The sequence below is a fragment of the Sylvia atricapilla genome, chromosome 2, assembly GCF_009819655.1.
Source record: "Sylvia atricapilla isolate bSylAtr1 chromosome 2, bSylAtr1.pri, whole genome shotgun sequence".
Taxonomy (NCBI): Eukaryota; Metazoa; Chordata; class Aves; order Passeriformes; family Sylviidae; genus Sylvia; species Sylvia atricapilla.
Genome location: NC_089141.1, coordinates 100,641,375 through 100,665,425, shown reverse-complemented (window position 1 = coordinate 100,665,425; position 24,051 = coordinate 100,641,375). Strand labels below are relative to the sequence as shown.

At 41.0% G+C, this 24,051-nt stretch overlaps 1 protein-coding gene across 3 annotated transcripts in view; it reads left to right on the top strand.

Moving 5' to 3' along the window:
• The first annotated feature begins 9,358 nt into the window (after window positions 1-9,358).
• The window catches only part of RPS6KA3 (ribosomal protein S6 kinase A3), a 78,125-nt gene continuing 63,432 nt past the window's right edge, over window positions 9,359-24,051 (top strand). For 2 of the 3 annotated variants that reach the window (XM_066313947.1, XM_066313946.1), the window contains exons 1-2: window positions 9,359-9,603; window positions 22,971-23,027. In XM_066313947.1, the coding sequence (XP_066170044.1) occupies window positions 9,532-9,603; window positions 22,971-23,027 (129 nt within the window). In that variant the 5' untranslated portion in view covers window positions 9,359-9,531. Of the gene's footprint in view, window positions 9,604-21,701; window positions 21,965-22,970; window positions 23,028-24,051 lie in introns of those variants that run through there. The other variant, XM_066313948.1, reaches the window with a different exon arrangement.

The window sequence follows — 24,051 nt, the reverse complement described above, 5'->3', positions numbered from 1 at the left end:
CAGAGTTATTTTTAGTCTTTATTTTACAGCACCGGTAAAGGAGAAGCATAAAAGTGAGAAAGGGAAACTTAACTTTTTACTCATCCCTACTCCTAATATATTTGCTTTCCACCATCAAGTTAGGTATTTTTTGCTATTGTCATTCTCTGTTTAAAAGAATACATGCATTTTTTAAAAGCTTATAGCCATACAAAACATTTTTTTTCTTTTTTTGGGAAGCACCAAAAAGTAAGATTTATAGCAATTGTAGCCTTGTATGAAATGGGAACAAGTCCTCCAAATACTTTAGAACTGCATCTAAATAAACCAAAGAAGAGTCTAAACATTTGCCAATATGTTCAAAAATTACCTTATATGAAATCTATCAGTCTCCAGCTGCCCAACCTGTGAGCCCTGTGGGCAGCATACAATGTGGCTCTACATCTGCAAAAATACCTCTCTCTCTCTCAACAGTATTGCTCTCTTTAAAAGTGGAGGTGGAAAAGCTTCTGCTTTTTGACAGTACAAAAATTGCGCTTTGAAGAGTTTTGTAACTTGGGAAAAAAATACTTTCTGGGACAGCAGCTGAGAGACACTATTAAGGTGGATACAGGGAGACTCGAGGGGATTTGGGGAAAGGCCTTTCTACATAAGAAGCCTGAAGTACAGAGTGGCATAAAAAATGCATGAGGCTGAGAAGCAGTAGAAAAGAACATGCATGAGTATACAGGCCCATGAACAAGATAAAGAAGAAAATGAACAAATACAAGACAGAGTTCTGCCAAGGTATGAGGTTGAACCTGAGTATGAAGCAGAAAGAAGTGAAAGTGTGGAAGTGTCGAGGGTGATGGGAGCAGGCTGGTTGTGTCAGTGAGTGATGAGATGTGAGGTGATGAGAACGTTGCAGCAACAGGACTGCAACCCCTGGCATTGGCAACAGAGAGGAAGGAAATGCTGAATTGCCAATATACAGTTTCCTGAAAGTACATGATTTAGTGAGAAGCTGATGACTTGACAAGGAGGATTAGAGAGGTTGGTTTCTTGTGCAGCAAGTGGGAAGTTATGGAGAGAAGGGGAAGCAAAGTTTTGGATGCACCACATAAAATACACAGATAATTAAAAAATAATGATGACTGAGCAGGAAAGAGGAGCCACGGTAAGCGAGGAAATAAATGTACATGAGGTGGGTGGGCACCTCAGATCTACTTAATATAATGCAAGGAGAGCAGGCAATCTTCTGCCAAGTGCCTTAAGCCGTGTGAGAAGGATGAAGAATACCTTGAAAGAAACACGAGAATGAAGTTAAGAAAACCGTGTCTGTCTTCAGAAGATAAAACGGAGAAGAAGAAATGTATAAAGGACTAAGAGCACTGAGAAAAAGCAGTCAGAGCTGGCCGGAAGGAAATTGATGACAGATTTCCTGCTTGTCTCCAAGGAAAAAATAAACCTAGTGTGGAATGTCACACTTCAGAAAAGAACATTCATGACATGATATGTCGTGAATGTAAAAGGTGTTTCTGTAGACTAAATTTTGTCATACACAAGTGGTGCTTTAAGGAGCTAATAATCTCTTCATCCTGAGAAACTATTAAACCAAAAAAATCTGTAGCAATGAAATTAATAATTAAGGAAGCCTTGCAACAGACCCAATTCAGCACTCTCCGGAGACAGCCATCTTATTGCAATTTACACTCCCTCTTAACCAACATCATTAGTAGTGGTTCTAGAAAGCCAAAAGGAATGAGGCACTGAAATACTGCAGGAACACTGTCAACACTGATCAAAGCTCTCATCATAGCTTTTGTTCAACTAGGGCAAGCAGCTCATTTGTGCACAGCAGAGCAGCATTCATTCTGATGAAGCAGGCAAAATAACACCATTCTTTCCTGAAAATTGTGATTTTTAAAATAGCTTCTTTTTTTAAAAAAAGTTTCAGTTTTGCTGAAAGTGAACCAGTAGAGGAAGAATATAATCCTGACAACTTCTTTAATCCTTTCTGCTGTCTGTGGTGATGTAATACCAAAGGCTCTATTTATAGGTCCACTCATGAGCTGAAAATTTACTTCTTACTGCAAGCATTAAGCTAAGCCATTGGAAATTTTATCCAGTTGTAACAGATTTAATGAGACACTGAATGGTTATTTCATTAATCTTGTATCAAGTGAGTTTAAAAAAGAAAATACTGACAGGTTTCTACAAATGTTTAGAGCATCTCTCTGGCTTACTACTGTTAACAAAAGAGCCTTTAAGATTTCCTGTGATTCATTAAATATTGGCACAAGTATATATAGATTTAACTGGCTATTCACATCCAAGGCACAAACAGCCGCTCCTTATGCTCTTTAAAACTGTTCTGCACTTTTCCTTGTTTAAAAAGCCATCCTCTATTCTCAGCATTCCCTCTCCATTCTATCCTACATCTTCTATTACCTTCCTTGGCACTTACTGAAGAATGACCAACAAGACAAAAATCTTCCACAATCTCCCCTCCTCCAGTATCTTGCCCATCTAGTAGTAGATAAAGTCCATATCACTCTTTAGTTTAAGCCCAGAACCACCAGCAGGTATCAGCACAGACTTAACAGTTTCTGATTCACCTGTTGCATATGTATCATTTTGCAACACCGAAGCTTTAAATAAGGGACCACATCTTAACACAGTCTTCAGCTGCTCTGCAGTGCCGGATAAATGCTGCTGACTCCTAATCCTTTTGGCAAAGTAGTGACTCTGGAGCAAGGCCTTGAGCATGCCTTTGCCCCATCAAACAGGACAAAATGGGTTAACACAGATGGGGCAGAGCGAGGTATTTATGGGGGGAATAGGGTTCTTTTATCTAACATATTTCTCTTCACTGCTTCCTGATAATGCTTCCAGAGCTGTCTTCCATCACATTCATGCATCCCTTCAGTAAGTGTTGACTTTGGGGGATGGAAATGTGCACTCATTGTGGAACCGTGCCATTGCAATGTGCTGAAATGACTGCTGGGGATGTATAATATCCATACTTATAGCAGGCACCTTTTCACCAGTAAAATCACTCATGGGACACACGGAAGGGTGCCAGTACTCTTTGGAGTTTGATAGCTCCCAGCCAGAACTGAGTGCTGAAACAACACTCCAGGGTCAAGTCAGTCATCAGTGAAGTTCCTTTTTGATGTATCAACAGCACACAGGAGTGTGAATCCATCACTTCACTGAATCACAGAGGAGCCCAGGGCCCATATAAGGAGCTGAGGAAAATACTACTTCTAGGCAGCATCTTGTCAATCATACACAATTACAATCCTTACTGATTTACATCTGATGATCTAACAAGTTTTACTGATCACTAGAGAACATTTTTGGACATAATCACAAACCTGGGCACCCTCTTGCACTGCTTCATTCTCCACAGGTCAAAAGGCAAGGCACAAAGGAGAGATGCTGATGGAAAAGCAAGTGCACTGTCCTGAGACAATACATGTACACTCTCAGTACAGTAGAGGTAACAAACTATTTTTAGGTATGATAACTTCAACAGCACATATTTTGGAAAATATCCCCAGACTACTGGAAATGAGCATCAGGTGTTGTCAGGCAGGATAAAGGACAGCTGTTAGCTCAGTCTGGAGAATCCTGTTCAGTATAATTAAGGGTCAGTAAAGAGAAAGTGAAGCTTTCTAGATTTAAAAAGGATTCTTGGCTAAGAGATGCTGGATAATCTATAAAAGGAAGTGAAGAGTAAGATTGTTAGAGTAGATTTGGCAAGTAGCTTAAAAGAGACCGAGGCACTATTTAATAGGGAGGGCATAAAATCAGGAAATTTAGGTAGTAAGGTTAAATAGCAAAAAAGTGAGATAAACTAGGCTTTGTCAGTAGGCTCTGTAAATCAGACTTAATTTGATAACAATAATAAAAGAGTCTGTGACCCTCAAATTCCTAGATCTGGGGGAGGTAGGGTGCATAAATAATGCTGTGGCCTCCTCTAGATCTCATGTGTTTTATAGCAATGATTTGTAAAGCTGATGAGATTTTATTGCTATGTTGTATAATGTAACATCATATTCTACCTCTGTCACCACTGGTTTTAGTTTTGGATTTTTGTTTTGGTTTTTTTTGTTGTTGTTTTGTTCGTTGGTTGCTTGGTTGCTTTGGTTTTTATTGGGTTGTTTTGTGAACAGCCATCTTGTGTTCTATTTAACCCAAGAGAACTCTGACCCTCAAACACTGATGCTTGCTCATACTCTACCATTTCCTTTTTTGTCTTAGAATACCACAATCTGAAATTCTAATCTGCTTCTCAATGTTCCACTGCAAAGGGGTGACAACTTGCATTCAGTATTTGACAGCAAGTTTCCATGTAAGATTTCAAAGCTCAGCAAGAGATTTCTTACACTCTGTGGTGAACAGGATAAATTTTGTCATTCAGAAGATAAATCTGAGCTATCTATATGTAGAGAAATACTAAAATGAGAACACATGTTGGGGACAGGTATGCTGTAATGAAACCATATTTTATTGAATTCCAGATTTCCACTCAGGATGTAGAAACCACAGGCACAATTATTTCCTGCTAGCAGAGTGACCACAGATAAAACTCGGATAAGTAATTCCATTGAGCTTGATGCATTATGCTTTACCCTTTCAGTGCAATTTTATGTAAACATCCTTATATCCAGAAAAGCTATAGTTTTAAGCAGTGAGTCAGACACTGTACCTCTAACATACATAGGATTTAGAAGCATTCCTATTGTCATTATCACATCTACTACAATTGGCAGGATTAGAACTTCAAAGAAGAGCCTGCCAGAGGAAAATGCAGGAAATGTTTGCATTCCTGTATGATTCCATCATCCAGGGGCCTGTAATGGTGAAAGCACCCTTCAGCAGATGTTGTTTGAAAGGTCAGGTTAAATCGTAATCCACAATAGACATTCATTTCAGTTCTTCCCTTTTTAGTTATTGATTATAACTCTGATTTGTACAGCAAATCCTTCTGGTGTCTCTTCTATGACAACTCACACCAGCTGGAAACTTCTTTCAGCACTTTGTCTCTCTTCCCCTGGTCTTTGTCAGCTTTCCAAACATCACTGAAACCATCCTTCCAATATCCCAGTGAGGTTAAGGAGATGTTCTTTACATCTGCACCTAAAGCAGCGAGCAACCAATTCTAACTAGCACTAAGGCTTCCTGAGTTTATTTTGGCAAGATGTATTTATGGTTCTCTCAATCTTGATTGTAGAAGCATAAATATTTATTTATTTATTTATGCTTCTCCAGTCAAGGCCTCCTCACATTTCTGAAAAGATTGTGAAGACAGACTTAAGTCTCCGTAGTTGAATCTCATTTATGTGAAGTGACTGACTAAATTACACAATTGTCCTTTGTGTTCTGCTAGGAATTACATCTAAGTGTCTTGAGAGTAAAAGACTCTCTTTGTCTATTAGCTATACAAATAAACAGTGTTGATTATTTTTTTAACTCCTTTGAGGTTTTTTCCCATATAAATTTGGACAGTGCCTTCTATATATTTTCCTGTGCATTAAATTCAAATTTTACACCTCAGTGCTATGGTCGTAATACTTGAAACAGAATTCCACACTTTTCACTGTATTACTGTTTCATATTCTAGTCAGAAGATACACCATCATAATTCCCACCTAATGCACTACTAGACCTTCTAGATGAGTGTCGGATTGTGAGGTTTTTATTTGATTTTCTCTCCGCTTTTATGTGTATTTTAAAAATGCAACTTCAGGTTCCCAAATATTATTCTGATAGTAATATTAGTAACTAATTTTGGTTTATACTTACTCTTTTGAGGGGCATGACTATCGTGGTTTACTAACTCTACAGCTTTGCACTAATTGCAAAGAGTAAGTAGGTACTACTTCAAAACTAAGCAAAGCATTCGATACCACCAACCATAAGGAAGTTTCCCGAATTTCTGCCAGATATGTATCAAGAGGCTGCCTGTGGAAAAAGACAGGTAAGTGCTATTAAGCTGATGTCTCCCTTGCAATCGAGTGACATTTTAGAGAGGTTTGTCAGAAACAAAAGGAAAAAAATGGTGCAGCATATGAAGCCCACCTAACTCATATGACAAGTTAATGGGATTTTATACAGCACTGTCATTTCAGTGCCATATGCTACCTTTTTCCTAACAAACATGATCAAATTTTCTGTTGCAATGCATATAAAACATCCATGTGGATGCAGCACGATTGCAACCACTTATGCAAAGGTGAAATCAACGCCCACAAGCGAGTCTGGTGACAATTATGAGCAGTGACTGCAGTCAGGCAGAGATAGCTGTGCCTAGAGCGAAAGAGGGTAAGAGGAGAGGTCTGCTGCCACAGGTGAAAGCACTACCTGACTGGCCTGAGACAAAAGGAATGAAAAATAGAAGCCACTGTCTTGAGGCAAAATATCTTCAGCATCTTATTACCTCTTGCTGGGAGGATGATCCAACTCTGAGCTTAGCAGGATTTGAAAGTCAGAATCCCCCGCATCTCCCAGAGATTAACTGATATGTTTGTCTTCCCTGTGGAGACACTTTACAGATGATTTTCTTGCCCTGAAGTCTGTTCTTGCATAGTAGCTCCTATTAAATCCTGATGTAGCTTTCTCTTTTATAAAATTTAAATGGGTGGTGTGATAATACTGAAACCCCTGAACAATAAAATGTTCTTCTACCTACTCTCTGTACTTCAGTGCCTGAGAAAAGGTCAGATTCCTATTGTTTGCAGCCCTCTTACCTGGTAGTGCAGAAGATCTTTGCCCCTGTTTTATTTTGGATTTGTAAGATGCATACAGGGAAGGACAAAAGAGGATCCATGTAAAAAATTCAGAAGTGATAACAAAACTATGACCTCCCTCCCCTTCTAAAAAGAGTTTAAAATTCAAACAAGATTTGAATTTAGAATTTTTAGAATTTAGATAATTTAGAATATGTTGCCATACCTGTGGCATTTTAAACCTGTGGTTTAAAATTCAAACAAGATTTGAATTTAGAATTTTTAGAATTTAGATAATTTAGAATATGTTGCCATACCTGTGGCAAGAAAGGACTAGACAACTATGAAAGGAAAAGAGATCATGGAGTTTTTTAGTTAGAGGAAGGAAGTATTTTATAAAGAGGGACTTGTTGAACTATGTGAAATGCAAGCTTAGTTTTGGTGCAGTTTTCTTGCTGTGATTGCCACCTTTCAGTTCTCAGGTTCTTCTCCCTAATGGCAGGTCTCAACTGTGTAGTTGATGCAGGTACAAACACACAAGCTTTGATAAAGTCAAATGAAACATCCCTGTGGGCAAATATGAACTTGTATTTCCAGAGGGATGTAAGGTAGCATTTTTTTTTTAACATCATGAATTTTTACATGAACTCAGGTATTTTTTTAAAGCTCTGATTTGTGTGTCAACTACATAATGCATGACTGCTGTAAAAACTTAAGTCTTACGTTCAACATTCCAGCAGCAAGTTTGAGACTGAAGTGACCTGGTGCTGATCAGACTATGAAAAATTATTCCTTGCATTATGATTAATATCATAATGCAAATATTATTATATTAAGCATAACGGCTGCCAAGCACTACAGATTTATCTGTTTTATATTGCCTTGTTCTAAATTTCGTACCATTAACCAGTCAGAGTGCTGCAAATTGACCACATTGGAAGGAAGCAGTCCCAACTCCTCTTCAGCCTTTAATAGGGTGGGTTGGTTGGTGGGGTTTTTTTGAGGACAACAGAAGGTAAAAAGGGTGAGGTAAGTTTTGATGTGGATCTGTTCCCTGGTATAACTCACCGGATGACAGCACAAGCAATTGCACCCCTTCAGAAGAGGGGCCAAGGCAAGGAGGGCACATCTGCTTCTCCTGGCTTCAGGTCATCATTCAGCCACAACCTTTTACTCCAGATATGCAAGTCTCTGTAGGACCAGCTGAAGAGTGATTCATCATGAGCAACTGCCTATCCACTCCTTTGTTCCTCTTTGTAGATAGGTATTTATGCTTACATGAATATGAAGTGGAATCAAAAATGCTACCAAGCAGAAACAGAGGCAGCCTGTGTTCACCACAGCAGTATGTGCGTGCACACACACACACACTTATAATTACCAGCACTCTTGCCATTCCTCCCACTCCAAAAGGCCTTCCAAGTATTTAAAGAATGTTAACTTTTATAAAGGATGGGAAAAAATCATGTGACCTGTCAAAATCTAGAAATGCTCGGGGTCATGGGGGCTGTCGGAAACTAAGCGACCTTCTCAAACAGTTCAGGAAAGTTTGGCTTCAAAGGCAGGAAGCCTGATACCAGCGCTCACCCACCTTCAGCCGCCGGTCTCATGTTTCCAGGATTCTTCAGCATCAGCCAAGCCATCTAATGTTGCAAAACGATGGGTGTTTATGACAGTGCTTAGCATTTTAGGAGAACCATGTAACACCCCACAGGCTGTAGGTCTCGGTTTATATGTTTGCATACCAGGTAGCAGCTGAGAATAAGAAAGTAAAATAAGGGCCGTTTTCGGAACCTGTGGGGGATTTTTTTGACAGCTTTATCTTCACGTCTGTTGGCCTATGGAAGTATGATTTTCCCGCTTCGAGGCAACTCCTACTCACACACTGTCCAACTACTACTTAAACGGTGTTGCTACAAAAACAAATTCCTACACCTTAATTCTCTTCCCTCTTTGCCTAATGATATTCGGCACAACACCCCGTCTCACCCGCTTCTCGACTTCCCCTTCGCGCTTGTTTGTGCAAAACAAACTCTCCGCGTCTCCCATTCCCCGCGGCCCGGGGGGCGGTAGCGGCCCTGGTCCCGGCAGCCCCGGCTCCCGCAGCCCCAGTCCCCCTAGCTCCGGCTCCCTCAGCCCCCGGCTCCCTCAGCCCCGGCCCCCGCAGCCCCGATCCCCTCAGCCCCCGGCTCCCGCAGCCCCGGCCCCCGCAGCCCCGGCTCCCTCAGCCCCCGGCTCCCTCAGCCCCGGCTCCCTCAGCCCCGGCTCCCTCAGCCCCCGGCTCCCTCAGCCCCGGTCCCCTCAGCCCCCGGCTCCCTCAGCCCCCGGTCCCCGCAGCCCCAGTCCCCGCAGCCCCAGTCCCCGCAGCCCCGGCTCCCGCAGCCCTCGGTCCCCGCAGCCCCGGCTCCCGCAGCCCCGGCTCCCGCAGCCCCCGGCTCCCGCAGCCCCGGTCCCCTCAGCCCCGGTCCCCCCAGCCCCGGCCCCCGCAGCCCCGGCTCCCGCAGCCCCTCACGGGCAGGGGCGCACAGAGCGGCGCCGCTGGGGGCTGCCCGGCGCAGGCGCAGGCGCAGACGGTCCCGGGCCGCCGCCATGTCGTGAGCGGAAGCCGGGCCGGGCCGGGGGAGGGCGGCAGCGCGGCCCCGCCCGGCAGCGGGGAGGGCGCGGGGGAGGGACGGGCGCACCGCGGCGGCGGCAGCGGGCAGCAGTCGCCGCAGGAGCCGCCGCCGGAGCCAGCCGGGCTGTCCCGCGCCCTCCGCAAGGCTCGCTGCCTGCCTGGCCGCCCCCGCCGGGTAGCGGGAACGCGGAGCGCGGAGGCTGCGGGAGCCGGACGGAGAAGATGCCCCTGGCGCAGTTGGCAGACCCTTGGCAGAAGATGGCTGTGGAGAGCACGGCCGAGAGCAGCAGCGAGGTACGAGGCGGGCGGGGGAGTGCTGCGGAGAAAGTTGTGAGGAGAGGACGGGAGCGGGAGTCCCGGTGCCGCCGTCGCGCAGGGGATGGGCAGAGTTTCCCCCGGCGAGGTTCGGGGCGGCAGCGGCCCGGGGGAACGCGGCGAGCGCCGGCCCCTGCACGCCGCTTCCTCTCCGGGGCACTGACTCACGGCCGGCACCGGCCGGGACTCCCCCGCCCGCGCCGCGCTCGGGGCGTGTTTCCCGGGACCGGGCTGCTCCCGGCGCGCTTCCCTCCCCTTCCGCCCCGTTCCCGGGAGGGGAGTAACCTGCCTCCGCGGTGGTCGCCGGTTCGGGCGCTTTTGTTCCAGCGCGGTGTCTGGTTACTGTCACGACGAGTTTCCTTTCCGAGGGCGGCCCCGCCGCCGGCGCAGTTCGGGGTGGGCAGGAGGGCCAGGCCTGCCCTCGCCTTGCCCGGTGCCCTCGCTTTGCTGCCGCTCCCCTGCGGCTCCCCGCCCGGTGCCGCTGCCCCTTTATCTCGGCAGGATGGGCTTACCGGCAGTTTCGCAAGCGTTTGGGAAACCGCAGGGACGTGAAGGGTGGAGAGGCATGGGTGAAGCTTTGTGCTCGGCGGCGTTGCCGGGAACATCCCCGGGCTGCCACGCAAGTGTGGGTTTCCCGCTGTGGTAGCGGGGAGTGCGTGTTGTGCCTGTCCTTGTTAGGCAGGACGCGTGTCAGCTTTCCTAAACGGGAATAATGAGAGCGGCTGGAAATTAGAGTCGCTTGCGACCGAGGCCATAGAAGCTTTCAGCTATTTTAATTTTTATTTTTATCCCTACTACTGTTGGTTTGGCTCTATGTAAACACTGCACCTACGCAGTCAGTTGTGCTTGCTCCGTGAGTCCCTAGTAGCCCACAGTGCGTGTGCTACTTTGTGACCAGATTCCGTCTGAAAAGAAAAAGCTGCTCCTGACAGTGCAGCTTCGACCTGACTCGGCTCCAGCTGATTCGCGGCCAGGCTGCTTCAAGTGATGCTGATGTGGAACGGTGTGGACCCAGGCCAGCTCACAACAATTAGTCGCAAGGTTAGGACTCTCTCCTTAGGGAGAGGAGCAAAGAGAGACCAGTGCAGAGTTTCTGCGGTATAAGGATTTCTCCTTTTGATCTTTTTCTTGTCATCCTTCTGCTGAAAGTCACGATATCTCAGGGAGTCAGAAGAACCTACATTTCAGATCTGACAGGCATGTGTATCTTTCAAAGTCTTACCAGATACTGTAGTTACTTTTAAATTCCTGCTGGTTATTCACTGACTTCTAGAGTAGTAATCTTAGATGATTTTAAATTGAGAGTAACTACAATAGTAGTGTAATGCTTGAGGGTGGGGCAGAAGGTGGTAGGGGAAAACACTTAGATTAATCATTTAGAGAAAAGAACTGTTGCTTTAGTCTTTGATACTCATTGCCTGTGGTGTAACTTCAGTAATAGGATATGTACTAGAGAGGTAGAAAAACAGATTGTTATTTGCAATGTGTATACATGCGTGATTATATTTTGTTACTTTTTTTAGGGTATTTCAGATATAATTTGTTTTTAAATTAATGTCATAAACTTCTTGACATTAAACAATTGTATGTTATCACTTCCTTAAAAATAATTAAACTTTTGTAGACATGAATCTAGAGTGGTTTATCACCAAAAAATGTCTAGGACCACTAGTAAAACATGAAACAGCATGAACTGACAGGTTTGCACTCCAAGGCCCTAGTCTAGAATAAACAGTTCTTGAAAAGATCAGGCTGCACCTGCAAAAGCTTCTCAGATGACACACAAGAGGAAAAAGTTACTTAGAAAGCTTGCTTATGTGAAATGACTTTAGGAAAAGATATTTTAGTAAAAAAGAGATAAGTTTAATTAAAATACATAGACAAGTGACCTAAATACATAACTTAGATTTTTGATTTGCATGAGTTATGTTTATCTGTAGCATAGCAATATCCTAATTACAGACCCTATTCTGCAAGAGTATCCTTGGGCAAAAATATTCTTACATTTGCCTGAAACTCATTGTGATTTCACTCATAGTTTGATACTAATAATGTCTTTGGCTGTAGCTCTGAGTGAAGCCATTCTGCTAACCTCTCAGATTTGCTGACACAGTTCTTGTAACGCTGTCTTATCCGCATATGGAATTACAAATTTTTGAGCTCTAAAACTCAGCTCAGATACTTTCCTTGTCTTAACAACTCATGGAGTTTTTAATTGACTTGACTTTTCATTTGTTTCCCGGTGCAGTCCTGTAGTTACAGTGGTACCATCAAGGAGGTGATATGCTGTGATGGGTGAGCAAATTTAGGAAGAGGACTAGAATATCTTTAAATAGCTTTAGTTTGGAAGTGTAGTTAACCACAAACAGCTGCTGTAACTTGGGTGTGCAGAACAGCAGAATGTAGTTTTTCCTAAAAATAAAACAGACAGATTTATTTTTTTTTTAGATAAAATGTGGCTGTAAAATTTTCCACTTTATGGTTTTAATAATTTTCAGGACTTCTGTTTCTACAGGTGCAAATAGGTCAGTGAACCACATTGCATCTCTGACAGTTTTTTCAATGTGTAAAGTTGTTAAACTATTTTTAAAATATTTTTTCTGTGTAATACGTGTAGTTTCAGTTTTATGTTGTAAATCAGAGCACCTTTAAAGCTTGTGGAATGATGCTGTCTCTTATTGACTCAGGGTATACTCAGGTTTCATAACAAGCATAGGTTTGTTTTTCATGGTGAGAATACGCCTGTTATTGCAAGTCATCTGCTTTCGAGCAAATTAAGTATTGATGACTGGAGTTTGCATTTGAATGCCTGAATAACTAGTCTGATCCTTTGATCTGTACTCTCAGCTATGCATATTAATATCAACTGGAGGAGAATGGATACAGTTATGGCAGCCAAATTTTGGACACCAGGATGTTGAAAGAACTGGCCATCATAAGGAGATGGCATTTGTGACACCTATCATTAAGAGTTTTAATTTAGATGCTCTAAATTGGCTGTGGAGAAAGTTAAATTTTTTTCCACTGCTCTTGGCAGGTCACTTGTTCAGGTGTTTAAATGGGTGGTATGAATCTTCCTTCACAAATTTTTATTTTATATTCTGTATCCAGGATTATTTGAACTTTGCATGAGACAAGGGATGCTAGCATTTAACTGTCATGCTGATACTTTAAAAACACTAGTATAATATAAATTTTGCCCTGTAATTACATTCTGAGTGTCAGTGTGACATTCTCTATGCCAATATATACTTCTGGCCTGGAAGCTGAAATTGTCAGATGTCTTGCCACTTGTAGCCTGAGTCTGTGGTTGTGATTGTCTCTTCACATTCTGTACTGTGTAATCAGTGTTGTACTTGTCTTCCATTGGAACAAGGGCTTTATTTACAGTCATTTCTGGTATAGCCAACACAGGTAAATAATTAAAGCCAAAGTGGAATCACCTAAATGGGCTGTGGGGACTTTGAAGACTATCCATTGTCTTTCCATTATAGACAAAATTATGTGCAGCACTTGGCTGTCACTTCTTATGCATAACTGCTATCAGCACGGTACATTCTGAAGTCTGAATTTTTCACTGATTTGTGGGGTGACACTTCCTTGTATGGAATTAAAAATGGGAATTGGAAATTTAATTCTCATCTAAATAAGTAGTATACACTATCTTCCACAAACTGCTGTGATAGGCAGATGACAGATCTTATATATTAAATGCTGTCTTGAGAAACACATCATCTGCATGAAAAGTGTTGGGGAGGAGGGACATGTTCAGGTTTTTCATATCCTTATTGGTACCATTTTACCTGTTTTGTTTTTCAGTTAACACAATCCTAGTCCATGACATAGTAATGAGGTCCTGTGGTCAGCCAAGTGGAGCAGGAGAAGGCAGGAGCTTTACTTCGTTGAATTCAGTGCCTTCATGCACTACTGTGTGCTCTCTGCAGCTCTTGATTTCCTTGCAAAGGTGTTGAGTTTAACTTCTTTGAACGGTTCTGTTGGTTTTCTTATGACATAGGCAGTTCTTTTCTTGTTACTGTTTTGTTTGCTGTAGTGTAGGCAATATTTCTTGTCCCAGCTGGGACATGTAGCACAAAGCAGATGTAAGCAGATTGACACATTTAAAGGCGTGTCTGTTATCTTTAAGTTGGTTGTGGTCTGTCACACTGCCTGTAGTTGTTTGTCATGTGAAATGCTTGACTTAAAGTCACAATGATACATAGACTGAAGTTGGTGTTTAATTATTTCTGCACATCAAAAACACTAGATTTGTGTGTGTTGACTGATCGTGGCAGTTGGCAGATCTACCAGCTTTAAGAACTCATTCAAGATACTGGTTTGGAGTTGTGGGTTTTTTCTGTGTCATTTGGCTGGGGTGGGGAGCGTTTTGCTTTGGGTTTGGGGCTTTTTTTTGTTTGGGTTCTTTTTTTCATCAGATATAATTCATAGCCATATTCCAATAGTGAAACTTTTAAGCAGTTTTTCAGGACAGAGTAAATTCGTATAATTGATTTTAATCTTGGTGACTTTCAAGAGGAGAGCAATTTAATCAGTAAAACTGGAAAAAGTTAGAATCCGTTCAGGGAATTTTAAAGTTTGGACTAAGTGGTTGAGTACCACAGTTGCTGTGCTAAATGCTTGCATACGTGATGCCATGCTACTTATTCTCTCCTTATTCCCTGAAATAAGATTAAATGCCTCACCCATTGGAAACAGAGGGGAGAAAAAATCCCCCTCTGTGTAACAGATGGGAAAATGAGGCTCAGCAGCTTAGTGACCCCATCTAGCATCATTCATGGAGTCTGTTCTAGAACTACTTGAACTGTGATTTCTTGGGACCTACTCTGGCACCTTGACCACAGAGTTACAGCTAGTTCATTCCTATCACTAAGAGTTACCGTTTGTTGCCTTTGATGCGGGAAACCTCTGTGGCATGCTTAATGCTCCACTTAACTATTTTTGGAGGAAATGTGCTACCATTTTTAAAATTATTAATTAATTTATTTATTCAATGAAGCCATTTGATTGTGTATAAGTGAGTATGTATCTTAAATCCATTACTGTGGTCTAGGTCTGTTTCCTGACAGTTTCTAAGTTTGAACTAAAGTAAATGTTAAAAGAATTTAAATAATTTAATCCAAGCATTAATTTATTGAAACATGCTTAGCTATATGCAGATGATTTGAAGAAATAGTATTTTGTGATTTTAAATATCCAACAATACATAGCTCTGAAAAATAAAACCTTTGTCCTGCAAATTTGAGAGGTGGTGGTTTTGGATGCAAATATTATTTGAATTATTTCTCGCATAACATGTTTGCCAAAATTAGTTACTGTTAGAACCTAGACTTACTTGTGAAACAATGCTTTTAGCTTCATGAGGATTCTTTCTCCTCCTGTCTTCTTGTGGCTGACTTAATGTATAATCACTTCAGAAATCCTGAATTTTAGGAAATAGTGAAGTTGTTCCACAGCTTATTCTTTCTTCTTAGCATAATGTATCAAAATAATAAATTATAAAATAAGTGTAAAGAGTAATGCTTTAGTTGACTGCAGTATTAAATTTCACTCTTTAAATTTATCATGCATTCTGAGAAACCAGCTCTCATCCGAAAACCTGTGTGTGCAGCGCAGGGATCTGCCGTGCACGGCCTTGCTGTGCCTGCTGGCTGCCCCTGCTCATAGAGGAGTGCTCTGACACTTCCTCCCTGGGTGCACCCAGTCCTTTGGCAGGAGCCGAGGAAGGCACAGGGCATTTCCCTGGGACTGCAGGGGGCAGGGAAGGTGAGGTGCACCTGCCTTCTCATGCAGATGCAGGCTTAGGAATAAGATTTGTACGCTATCAAGTCCCAGAGTCATTCATAAGATTGTGTGTGCAAGCAGAAGGAATTTCTTCTATTTTCAGGTGTTCAGCAGTGGTTGGGTATGTTGAGGTAGGTAATTTCTAAGGTGTGTATTTCTTCTTCCTCTTTGGAGCAGATGAACGAGGGCTGTGGGGTTTTTTGGTTTTGTTTTACTAAGGCTGCTGAATTGATTTGTTAAGTGTAATAATTTATTACCCATCCACTTGTATAGGTAGGGAAACTAAATGAGACTTTCTCTTCCCTCTCTTTTTCTTATTTTCTTGGGTTGTTGGTAGGGTTTTTTGTGAACGCATAACCACACGTGACTTGGAGCTGGTTTTAGCTATATAGACTGCTTGTCCAAGACAAAGATTTTATAACAGTATATGTACAGCATCTTGAGTAATGTTGTGGCACTTGTTTGACCTCAAGACGAGTTAATTCAGAGAATTGGACTTGCTGAGAGCTGCAAACCTTTTTACTCTTCTTTTCTAATGTGACTTGGCACAGTGCTGGACAAATGCCTTTGCAGGAAAGGAGACTGCTTTTCTGTATTATTAAAGTATAGTCGAGTCATACTAGATAGGAGGAAGGTGGCAAAGTAGATAGAGTTTACAAAATCACATAGTTAAAGTTGCCCAAGTATCCTAACTTAAAGGAGTTTGGCTTTGTACCTAAATGATTTGCAAGTTAATGGCTTTTTGTCTGGGGTTGTCTATGGAGAGGCAAATTTCAACATCCTGTTGTTTCTTTTAATTCTCAGCAAAGGAAGAAGTCTTTAGACAATAAAATTGAGAATAAATTATGTGGAATTCATGGAACTTGAGTTAACAAAGTTTCATATAAAATACTTGTGGGATTTTTTTTTTTTTAATAAGGAGTTTTTAATACTTACATGTACTATTTCTAACAGTATATGCAAAATGTTTTGGATAAGTGCTGTAAGAAAACAGCTAGAGAAGTCGAAGATGATGGCTCACTTCTGCTATTTACATCTAGTAAATTTTAATCAGGTCAGGATTTAGGTAAGTACTTTGGATCTGTGTGGCTTCACAGCTCAGAAGTTAGGGCACAAGTCATTAATTCAGATCCTATTAAAGCCTTATATTTTATTTAAGCACTGGAATAGATTGTGAAAACTCCTGAAGATTTAAGAAGGGCTTAGACATAAATGTCTTGTGAGCAGCATTGTAGGAATAGCTGATCATGCTTTGGTGTGTGGAGATAGATCAGATGACCTCTTAAGGTCCTCTTAGTCTATTTTCAACTATTTTTTTTCAGACCTATGTGGGAGTGGGCGGAGCCCCAGCTGCTTTGCTCTTGAGAGAGCCAAGCTGAGGAGTCAAGGAAGAATTTCGCAACTTCACCCAAAGCCCCTAAGACAAAGACAAACCTCCTAGCCACGGCGACCTGTCCGGAGACTCACAAGCCCCCTCGGGATTTTATGTAGATCTGTTACAATTGATTGGTTCTGTACCCTTTTCCTCCCACCCTGGTGTCCCATAAAAACCCCTGAGTTTCCTCTGGTCGGCAGAGGTTCCTCATCCCTGGAGCCTTTCGCTGGTACCATTCCGATAAAGTACCACCTGCGGAAATTCCATACGAGACCTCTCTCTCTCTCACCACGGCCGGCTAAAAGAGGGGCAACTCACAAGGGCATGAGCTAAGAGCACTGAGCTGAAATCACTGAGAGCTGAAATTACTGAGCTGAAAAATCACTGCTCTGCCCGATGCTGAGAAGCCCCTCTGCCAGCTGAGGAGCCCCTGACCCCCCAAGGAGCTGTTTCTAGCGAGACATCCTTTGGGGTGGCTGTGGCTCTCTGGGTCCCAAGCGGCAGACCCCATCCACCAGCTGGAATAGAACTACAAATTTTTTTTCTTGAGGTAGCTCATTGCTGCTTAGAATAGCAAGTCTGAGCGTGCACAGTTTGAAAGGTTTTTACCGAATGTGGTTCCACACAGTGCCTTGTGTTGCTAACAGCAGATTTGTTATGAGTGTTTCAGTGGGAATTTCTGTGCTGCTTTGAAAGAAGCCAGAAGCATTGTCATAGCTTTACTCTATCCAAGGACCTCACGGTTCTTGAGCTTTGTCCTTTGAGAGTCCCTAGAAAATAGAAGAGAGAAAGAGCTCGGATCTATGTATACCCAGTGTTTCAATGACTAAATAATACTGGTAGTTCTTATGGGTTTAAATCCAATAACTGTAGTTGTTGGGTGAGTCTGGAAGTTTTGATAGTTGACAGCTAGGAGTTACCTGAGAGAAGCTTCATCACTTGTGTCAGTCATTGGCATGTTAAAACATCCACATAATAATTTGTGAAGGCTCTGATTCAGATGTCTTATCTCTTTTTCTTATTTGTGTCCTCAAAGCATCATTCTGCACTGATACACAGTTTAATTCTTGATTTAACTCCTGTTGAGTGTTGATTAATTGCTAAGTCTAAGAATACAACATTTTTTTGTCTTTACTGAGTTTTAAGGTTCTGCTACAAGGCACCAATTACATGGCAAAGCCAATAGCTGCCAAGTCTACTGAACTCTGTTAATGGTATAAGGACTGCTTACTAATTTATATGCTCAGTTCCAGCATTAATAATTAGGAAATGTTGGGTTTAATGGCAGAAAAATTATTCCAAAAGGCACAATTGGTATCAGTTTCATAAGGAGTTTTTAAATAGCTGACAAACGTAGTTGAGGAAAAAAGTGAAAATATTGGCCAGAAAGAGTACTTAAACATCCTGAAATAGTCTAACAATGGTCTAAATGCAAAGGAGAGATATTCTGGGGGTGGAAGAAGGTGACTAATATTGAAGAAGGTCTGGGGACAAACTTAATGCCCTTCAGGAAAAAAATCCTTTTAGACTGTAGAAAAGAACAAAGGTTTGATCAAGGTAGGTCCAAATGAATGGAATTTTGATTTGCAAACAGAATGAGGAATGGAGATGCTAAACTAAATCTAAAAACTTTGAGTGTATGCTATCTATCATATTATTGATGAAATGAAGGGGGAAAGAGAAAAAATGAGTAAGATAGGATACATAATGATTTGCCCACTTAATATTTCAAGTGCTATTTTGGATACATGTTAAAAACAGTGTCATGAGAATGATGGTTACCTGAAATTATTATTAAAACAAGATATCCTGCTCCAGATTGCTACGTCCTAATGGTATTTATGGGTGCTAGGTGCTGTATTGTACCTCCAGGAGGACCCATGTGGATCCAGTGCTAATCAGAAAAGATGTGTAAAGCGTTAGGTTTACTGTGCAGGTGAGTTTTGCCAGACTTCTGAGATTAATTGGATCTCTTGCAGTAAATGTTGGAACCGTAATGAAAAAAAAAGTGGCATTATGACTAGCAGATCAATGTATAACTGTAGTATGTAAAGTGCAGGATATTCAGTGCTTCAAAGGAAGTGGTTAATTGATTGTGGAGGGATGTGGGCTGCATTTCTTGGTGTACTTATTTCTTACAAAGGGTTTGGTATGACTCTGTTTTCTTGATGCCAGTATCTTAACATATGATGCTACTTGTGACCTCGTTGTCCCTGCCATTGTGGGTTTTTATGGGTGTGCATTACTGCTCCAGATTTGAAATAATTTGAATTTTTAAAAAGCTTTCTTTAAACTATCTTTCTGCCAGGAAATTTCTAAGAGTTCTTACATCCTGAGAGTTCAGTGGGTTGAAGCCTGTAATTTTTGATTGTTAGAAATATTGATGATTCATTGACTTTGGTGTCAGATCATGTGGGGGGCCAGCTGCCTGATAAAGATTCCCTGGTGTCTGTCTGCTTTATACCTAGTAGAGAACCTGCAGGATCTCTTTCTGTTCCTGTCCATGTGCCTTCAGGAAAACTGCTGGAACCCAGCTGTGTTTAGGTATTGATTTCTACTAATTTAGTGAGATGGCAACAGGTTTAAAAGCTTTGGGGAAACAAATTTTATACCTTAATTAACATGACTTTTTCCACTGGAAAACAGAATAGGAAGTTGAATCAGAGTGGATTGGAAGGTCATTTTGTAGGTTGCTTTTATAAGGGATGTGCACCCTCCTTTCCCTGGCAGAAATCGATTGTTGATATGTTCAGGTGTAAGTGGAAATTTTCTGTGGACTTTTTCTGTTATTTGTCTTGTACTTCTCTTGTGTTGTCATCTGAAATATGTTTTAATTCTGGAACCAGAGTACTGGGAATAGCCAGATCTTGGATCAATACTGCTTCACTTAGTTGTCCTGCTATGGGACGAGAGAGAGCACCTGAAGAATAATCAAAGTCCAGAGTAGTCTCTGTCTTTTGAATTAGATAAATCTGAGAATGTGAAAGGTATATATTCAGCCTTCTCTTAGTCCATACTCATCAGACTGTTGTATCTGCTCCCAGTCTGTTATGTCATCGAGGCATGCCCTTGGTGCTAGTTAAATACTAGAGGGAGTCTACGCCCAGCAAAACAAAATGTTTTTCATTTGCTCACTTCTTAAGCATGCTGCTGACCTCCTCACTCCACACTGGTTTCAATAGTGCCATTTCCAACAGGAGCCTTTGGGCTTTACATTTTAACTCTCTTAAGAAAGGCTGTGTGCTTTGTAGCTTTTCTGAATACACGGCTGCTTTCCATATAATGGTATATACCAGCAAACCATAAATCATATATACATATTCTTCTTTACCTTACACAGCTCAGACTGTTCTGAGAAAAACTGGTTCTACCATTCAGTGATTCCCTTAGTATAATCATTGCTTGGGTAGACCTGTTTAAAAAGATCTTGCCAATCCAGTGCTCTGGCTCAGACATGACTGACTGCATGGTGCTCATGCTGATACCTTGAGTTTGTTCCTAGTTCCAGGGAGTGTGTTTTGAATGCATTGCTTGAGTTCAGCTGAAAAGAAACTGTGAGGAGTGCAGGATTAAACAGGAAAACCAGATTGTGCAAAACAGTTTATTTGTTTTGCAGAAGTTTGCTGTGGTTTTTCTGGTTGACTGTTAAGAAAGTCAGTGAGGTTGAAGATTAGAGCCTCTTTAAAAACAGAGGTTGATCTCGCCTTTTTCTCTTTGAAGGGAGGTTTGTCTAAAGTTTCTGAGAGTGGGTTTCACTTCCAACTATATTCAGTTGTCTTAAAATAGTAAATGGGAAAACGTAAACTTATTGTATGGTAAAATCTTATTTAACCTGCAGTTAATGTACATTATTATTGAGCAGAATGACTATTGTAGCAGGAATAACTTTTTCTGAAAATCTGCATGTGGAGTGGAGTCAGTGTAGAGCACGTGATTTTCATATACAAATTGCCCTGTTTTAGGCCCCAGAGTTTAGCAATTATTGTTGTTAGGACATTATAGACTCCACTTTTTTTAGGTAAAGTCAATTATTTTGTTTGTTCTACTGATTTTTTTTTCTTTTTTTTTTTTTTTCTCCAATTGGCAAGGTTGAAAGAAGCTATCTTGTAGCATGAACAGAAGGTAGAGATGTGTAGCTAAAATACAAATGTTAATTTGTGTCATAAACTTGATAAAAGGGGGAAGTATGTGACTTGTGGCCTTGATGGTAATGATATATGTATACTCAGTATGTTTCCCTGTAAAGAAGAGTTATTAAAAACATTCATTTCTGTTATTTAGCTAAGGTGGTATTTTTCTGGTCTTCCATTTGGTAATACTGACTTTTTATGTACCTTAAGGAAGGATAGTACAGTACAATATTTGCGGCTGGTACACTATAAGTAATATAGTGGCATGTGGGCTTTTTGGAGAATCATCTTATCAAATTACCATTTGCTGTACAGATAGAAGGTTGTAATGATCATTCTTAACTGAGACAGCTTTTAAAGATTATATTCACTTCTGTAGTAATGTATAGCATATGCCATTGATTTCTTACTGAGTCCTCCAACATGGAAAGATGACTTTTAGAGTAGACCAGAGTCATGCCAGAAATCTCTAGTATCTTCCTGAAGCCAGGAAAGATGAGAAAATAGCACTGCTACCGTGTGCCAGATGCCTGCACTAGAAAGACAATCAAAAAGCTCAGCCTTCTTCCCCTCCCCACCACCTAAACAAAACAACCAAGAAAAACCACCTAAAAAAACCCCAAAAGCCTAAAGAAACACCTCCTCAAAAATCCAACCCACCTGTGTCATAATTGAGAAATCCATGATTCCTATAATGTAGCTTTTTCCAACTTCATCTTCCATGGGGGGAAAAAAAGGCTCAGGAGAAAAGTTGCTTGAGAGCTGGTAAATCATCTGATTGAACATTCAGTGTGCTGGCAATACTTGAAAATCAGAATTCATAAGTGATTAGGATTTAATCTGTCACATATGAAGGACTCTCCTCTAGCCATATGCAAACTAGAAGATTCTATTAATCAGAGGTTGTTACAGAAGAATGCTAGGAAGGTTCTGAAGAAATCTGCTGAAAAGCTGAGTAGTGGGAAGGAAGTTGTGGAATGAAGCTAAAATCTCTGAATTTCTGAGCAGCTTTTATTAAGTTTCTGACATCTAAAAGGTAACTATCTATACATGTATGTGACTTTTAAGACAATTAGGATCTGAAAAAATTGATTGATTAGATTTTGGGTTCTCTAGGGAAACAATGCAAAAATGAACTCAAATTCTGTCTCCAATGGTAATGGAAAATGGTAACCATTTTTAATAGTGTTTCATTTGCCTCTAAAATGATACTGAATTGCTGTTAAACTTAATGAGCAAACTAAGAATTAATGCCTGAGGTGATGCCCTGTACCATAACTTAGGAAATACATACCTTTCCTTACGACTTGCTATTCGTCATGTTTGTTGTGTAAGCAAAGTTATTCCAAGTCTTTCAGGGAAAAATATCTCTTCAAAATTCTCCAAGTATGACTGTATCACTGTCAAGAAAACTAAAGCCTTTGTTGACCAACAAGGTACTTAAGATTTTTTAAAAAATCTTTATGGCTGTATTTCAATTTCAGAAGCCTTTTTCTCTATGGCTTGTTAGAATGGCCCTTGGGAAAGTACAGAAAGTGATAAATGCTGTAAAATTGATAGTGAAATTACAATTGCATTCAATGTTTTTTCTAAGTCTATGCTGTAGTTATAAAGTTTCCTTAAAGTGGAATAAGGGCTTTTTTGCTATTTAAGGTCATGCTTTCTGAAAGAACCCATTTATCTGTTTGCTCTATGTGGCTTTTTGCCATTTGGTCTTCATCAGGTTTAACTGTTTTGCTGAAGTTGTAGTAATGAAAAATAATGTCTAGCTGTGTAGTAGTGAGGCTTCAATTGCCAGGTGGTTTTATATATTTCTTACTGTGACTTCATCCAGGTTGAGAATACATAAGGATCAAAGCAAGAGTGGCATTACATGCCAACAATAGGGATTTTCCATGTTTCCATGTTTACGTCCAATTAACTTCTTTTGTAGAATATGGAGAGGAGAGTACAGTAACATGCTATGAAAGCCTATCTCCAATATATTTATTTCTGTACTTGAAGTCAGTATTTGTTTTCACTTTCTGTATCTTTTTTTACAGAATGGACAGCAAATTGCGGATGAACCTATGGCAGAAGATGATATCAACCAACAAACTGTGAGTAAAAGATGACTGTAATAAAAATAGTAGAATTTTGAAGCACGCTGACATCACTTAATTCATAGGCCATTTGCCACTAGTATTTTGTTGTTTGAGTTTGCTGTCCAAGTTTACTGGACATCGAGTGTACTCTCAGATCTTAATATTTGAGAGAGGGTTTTTTCTCACTGGATCAGGTCTAGTTTGGTGTCCTACTGTTCTCAAAACTCATTCCTCATCTTTTAATAGTGTTTTAAGGAAGGTCAAAGGGTGAGGAACAACTGTGAAAGTATAGTGTCCATTGTGCTTCTTATTGAAAGGCATTCATCAAAGATGTTCTTAACCTGGGCTTCTTAAAAATAGAGATTGTTACTAAAGAGAGGACCAGTGAACCTTCTTGACTGCGATAATTTTTTAAGATTTTCTGTCTTCATGTCAGACTTGCAGTTACAGAATTTCATAGTGTGACAATACCAAGTTCAATCTTTTTGTTGCAATGCCTGTGAATTTTGTCAAACATCAAGTTTACCTGTACTTTTGTGTTAGAGAGTATTAGCTGAATGTTAAGTCTGATGATAAATGGCTTTGCCAATAAAAACAATTTTTGAAACTCCATATTTGGTTGGACTTCAAGGTTCATACGCTGCTGTTTCATATTGTGCGGACTTCAGGTTATGAGTAGATGGTCAAAGCTGTTTCTATCTATATACAGCATGGATATTAATTGCAGCACTGTAGCAGTTTCTCTCTCTGCTGAAATCCTGCAGAGGCAGTTGAGATAGTAAGTTGCTTTTTGCATGTTTGTCTTCAAATGTGCCCATAATAGATGTAGCTTGTAAGCTCCTATGAAAACTAGGTGACTGCAGGCCTGCACAGCATAGCTGTTCTTGCTTCCTCCTCATAGCATCAAGGCTCTGCTGTGTATACCACAGGATGAAGAAATGAGGCAACTGCTGACAGATGACTGAAGTAGTGCAGTGTTAACAGTAAGAAAAGAACAGTATTTGTGCGTTTAGAAGGAAACACTAGGAGATCGTTTGTT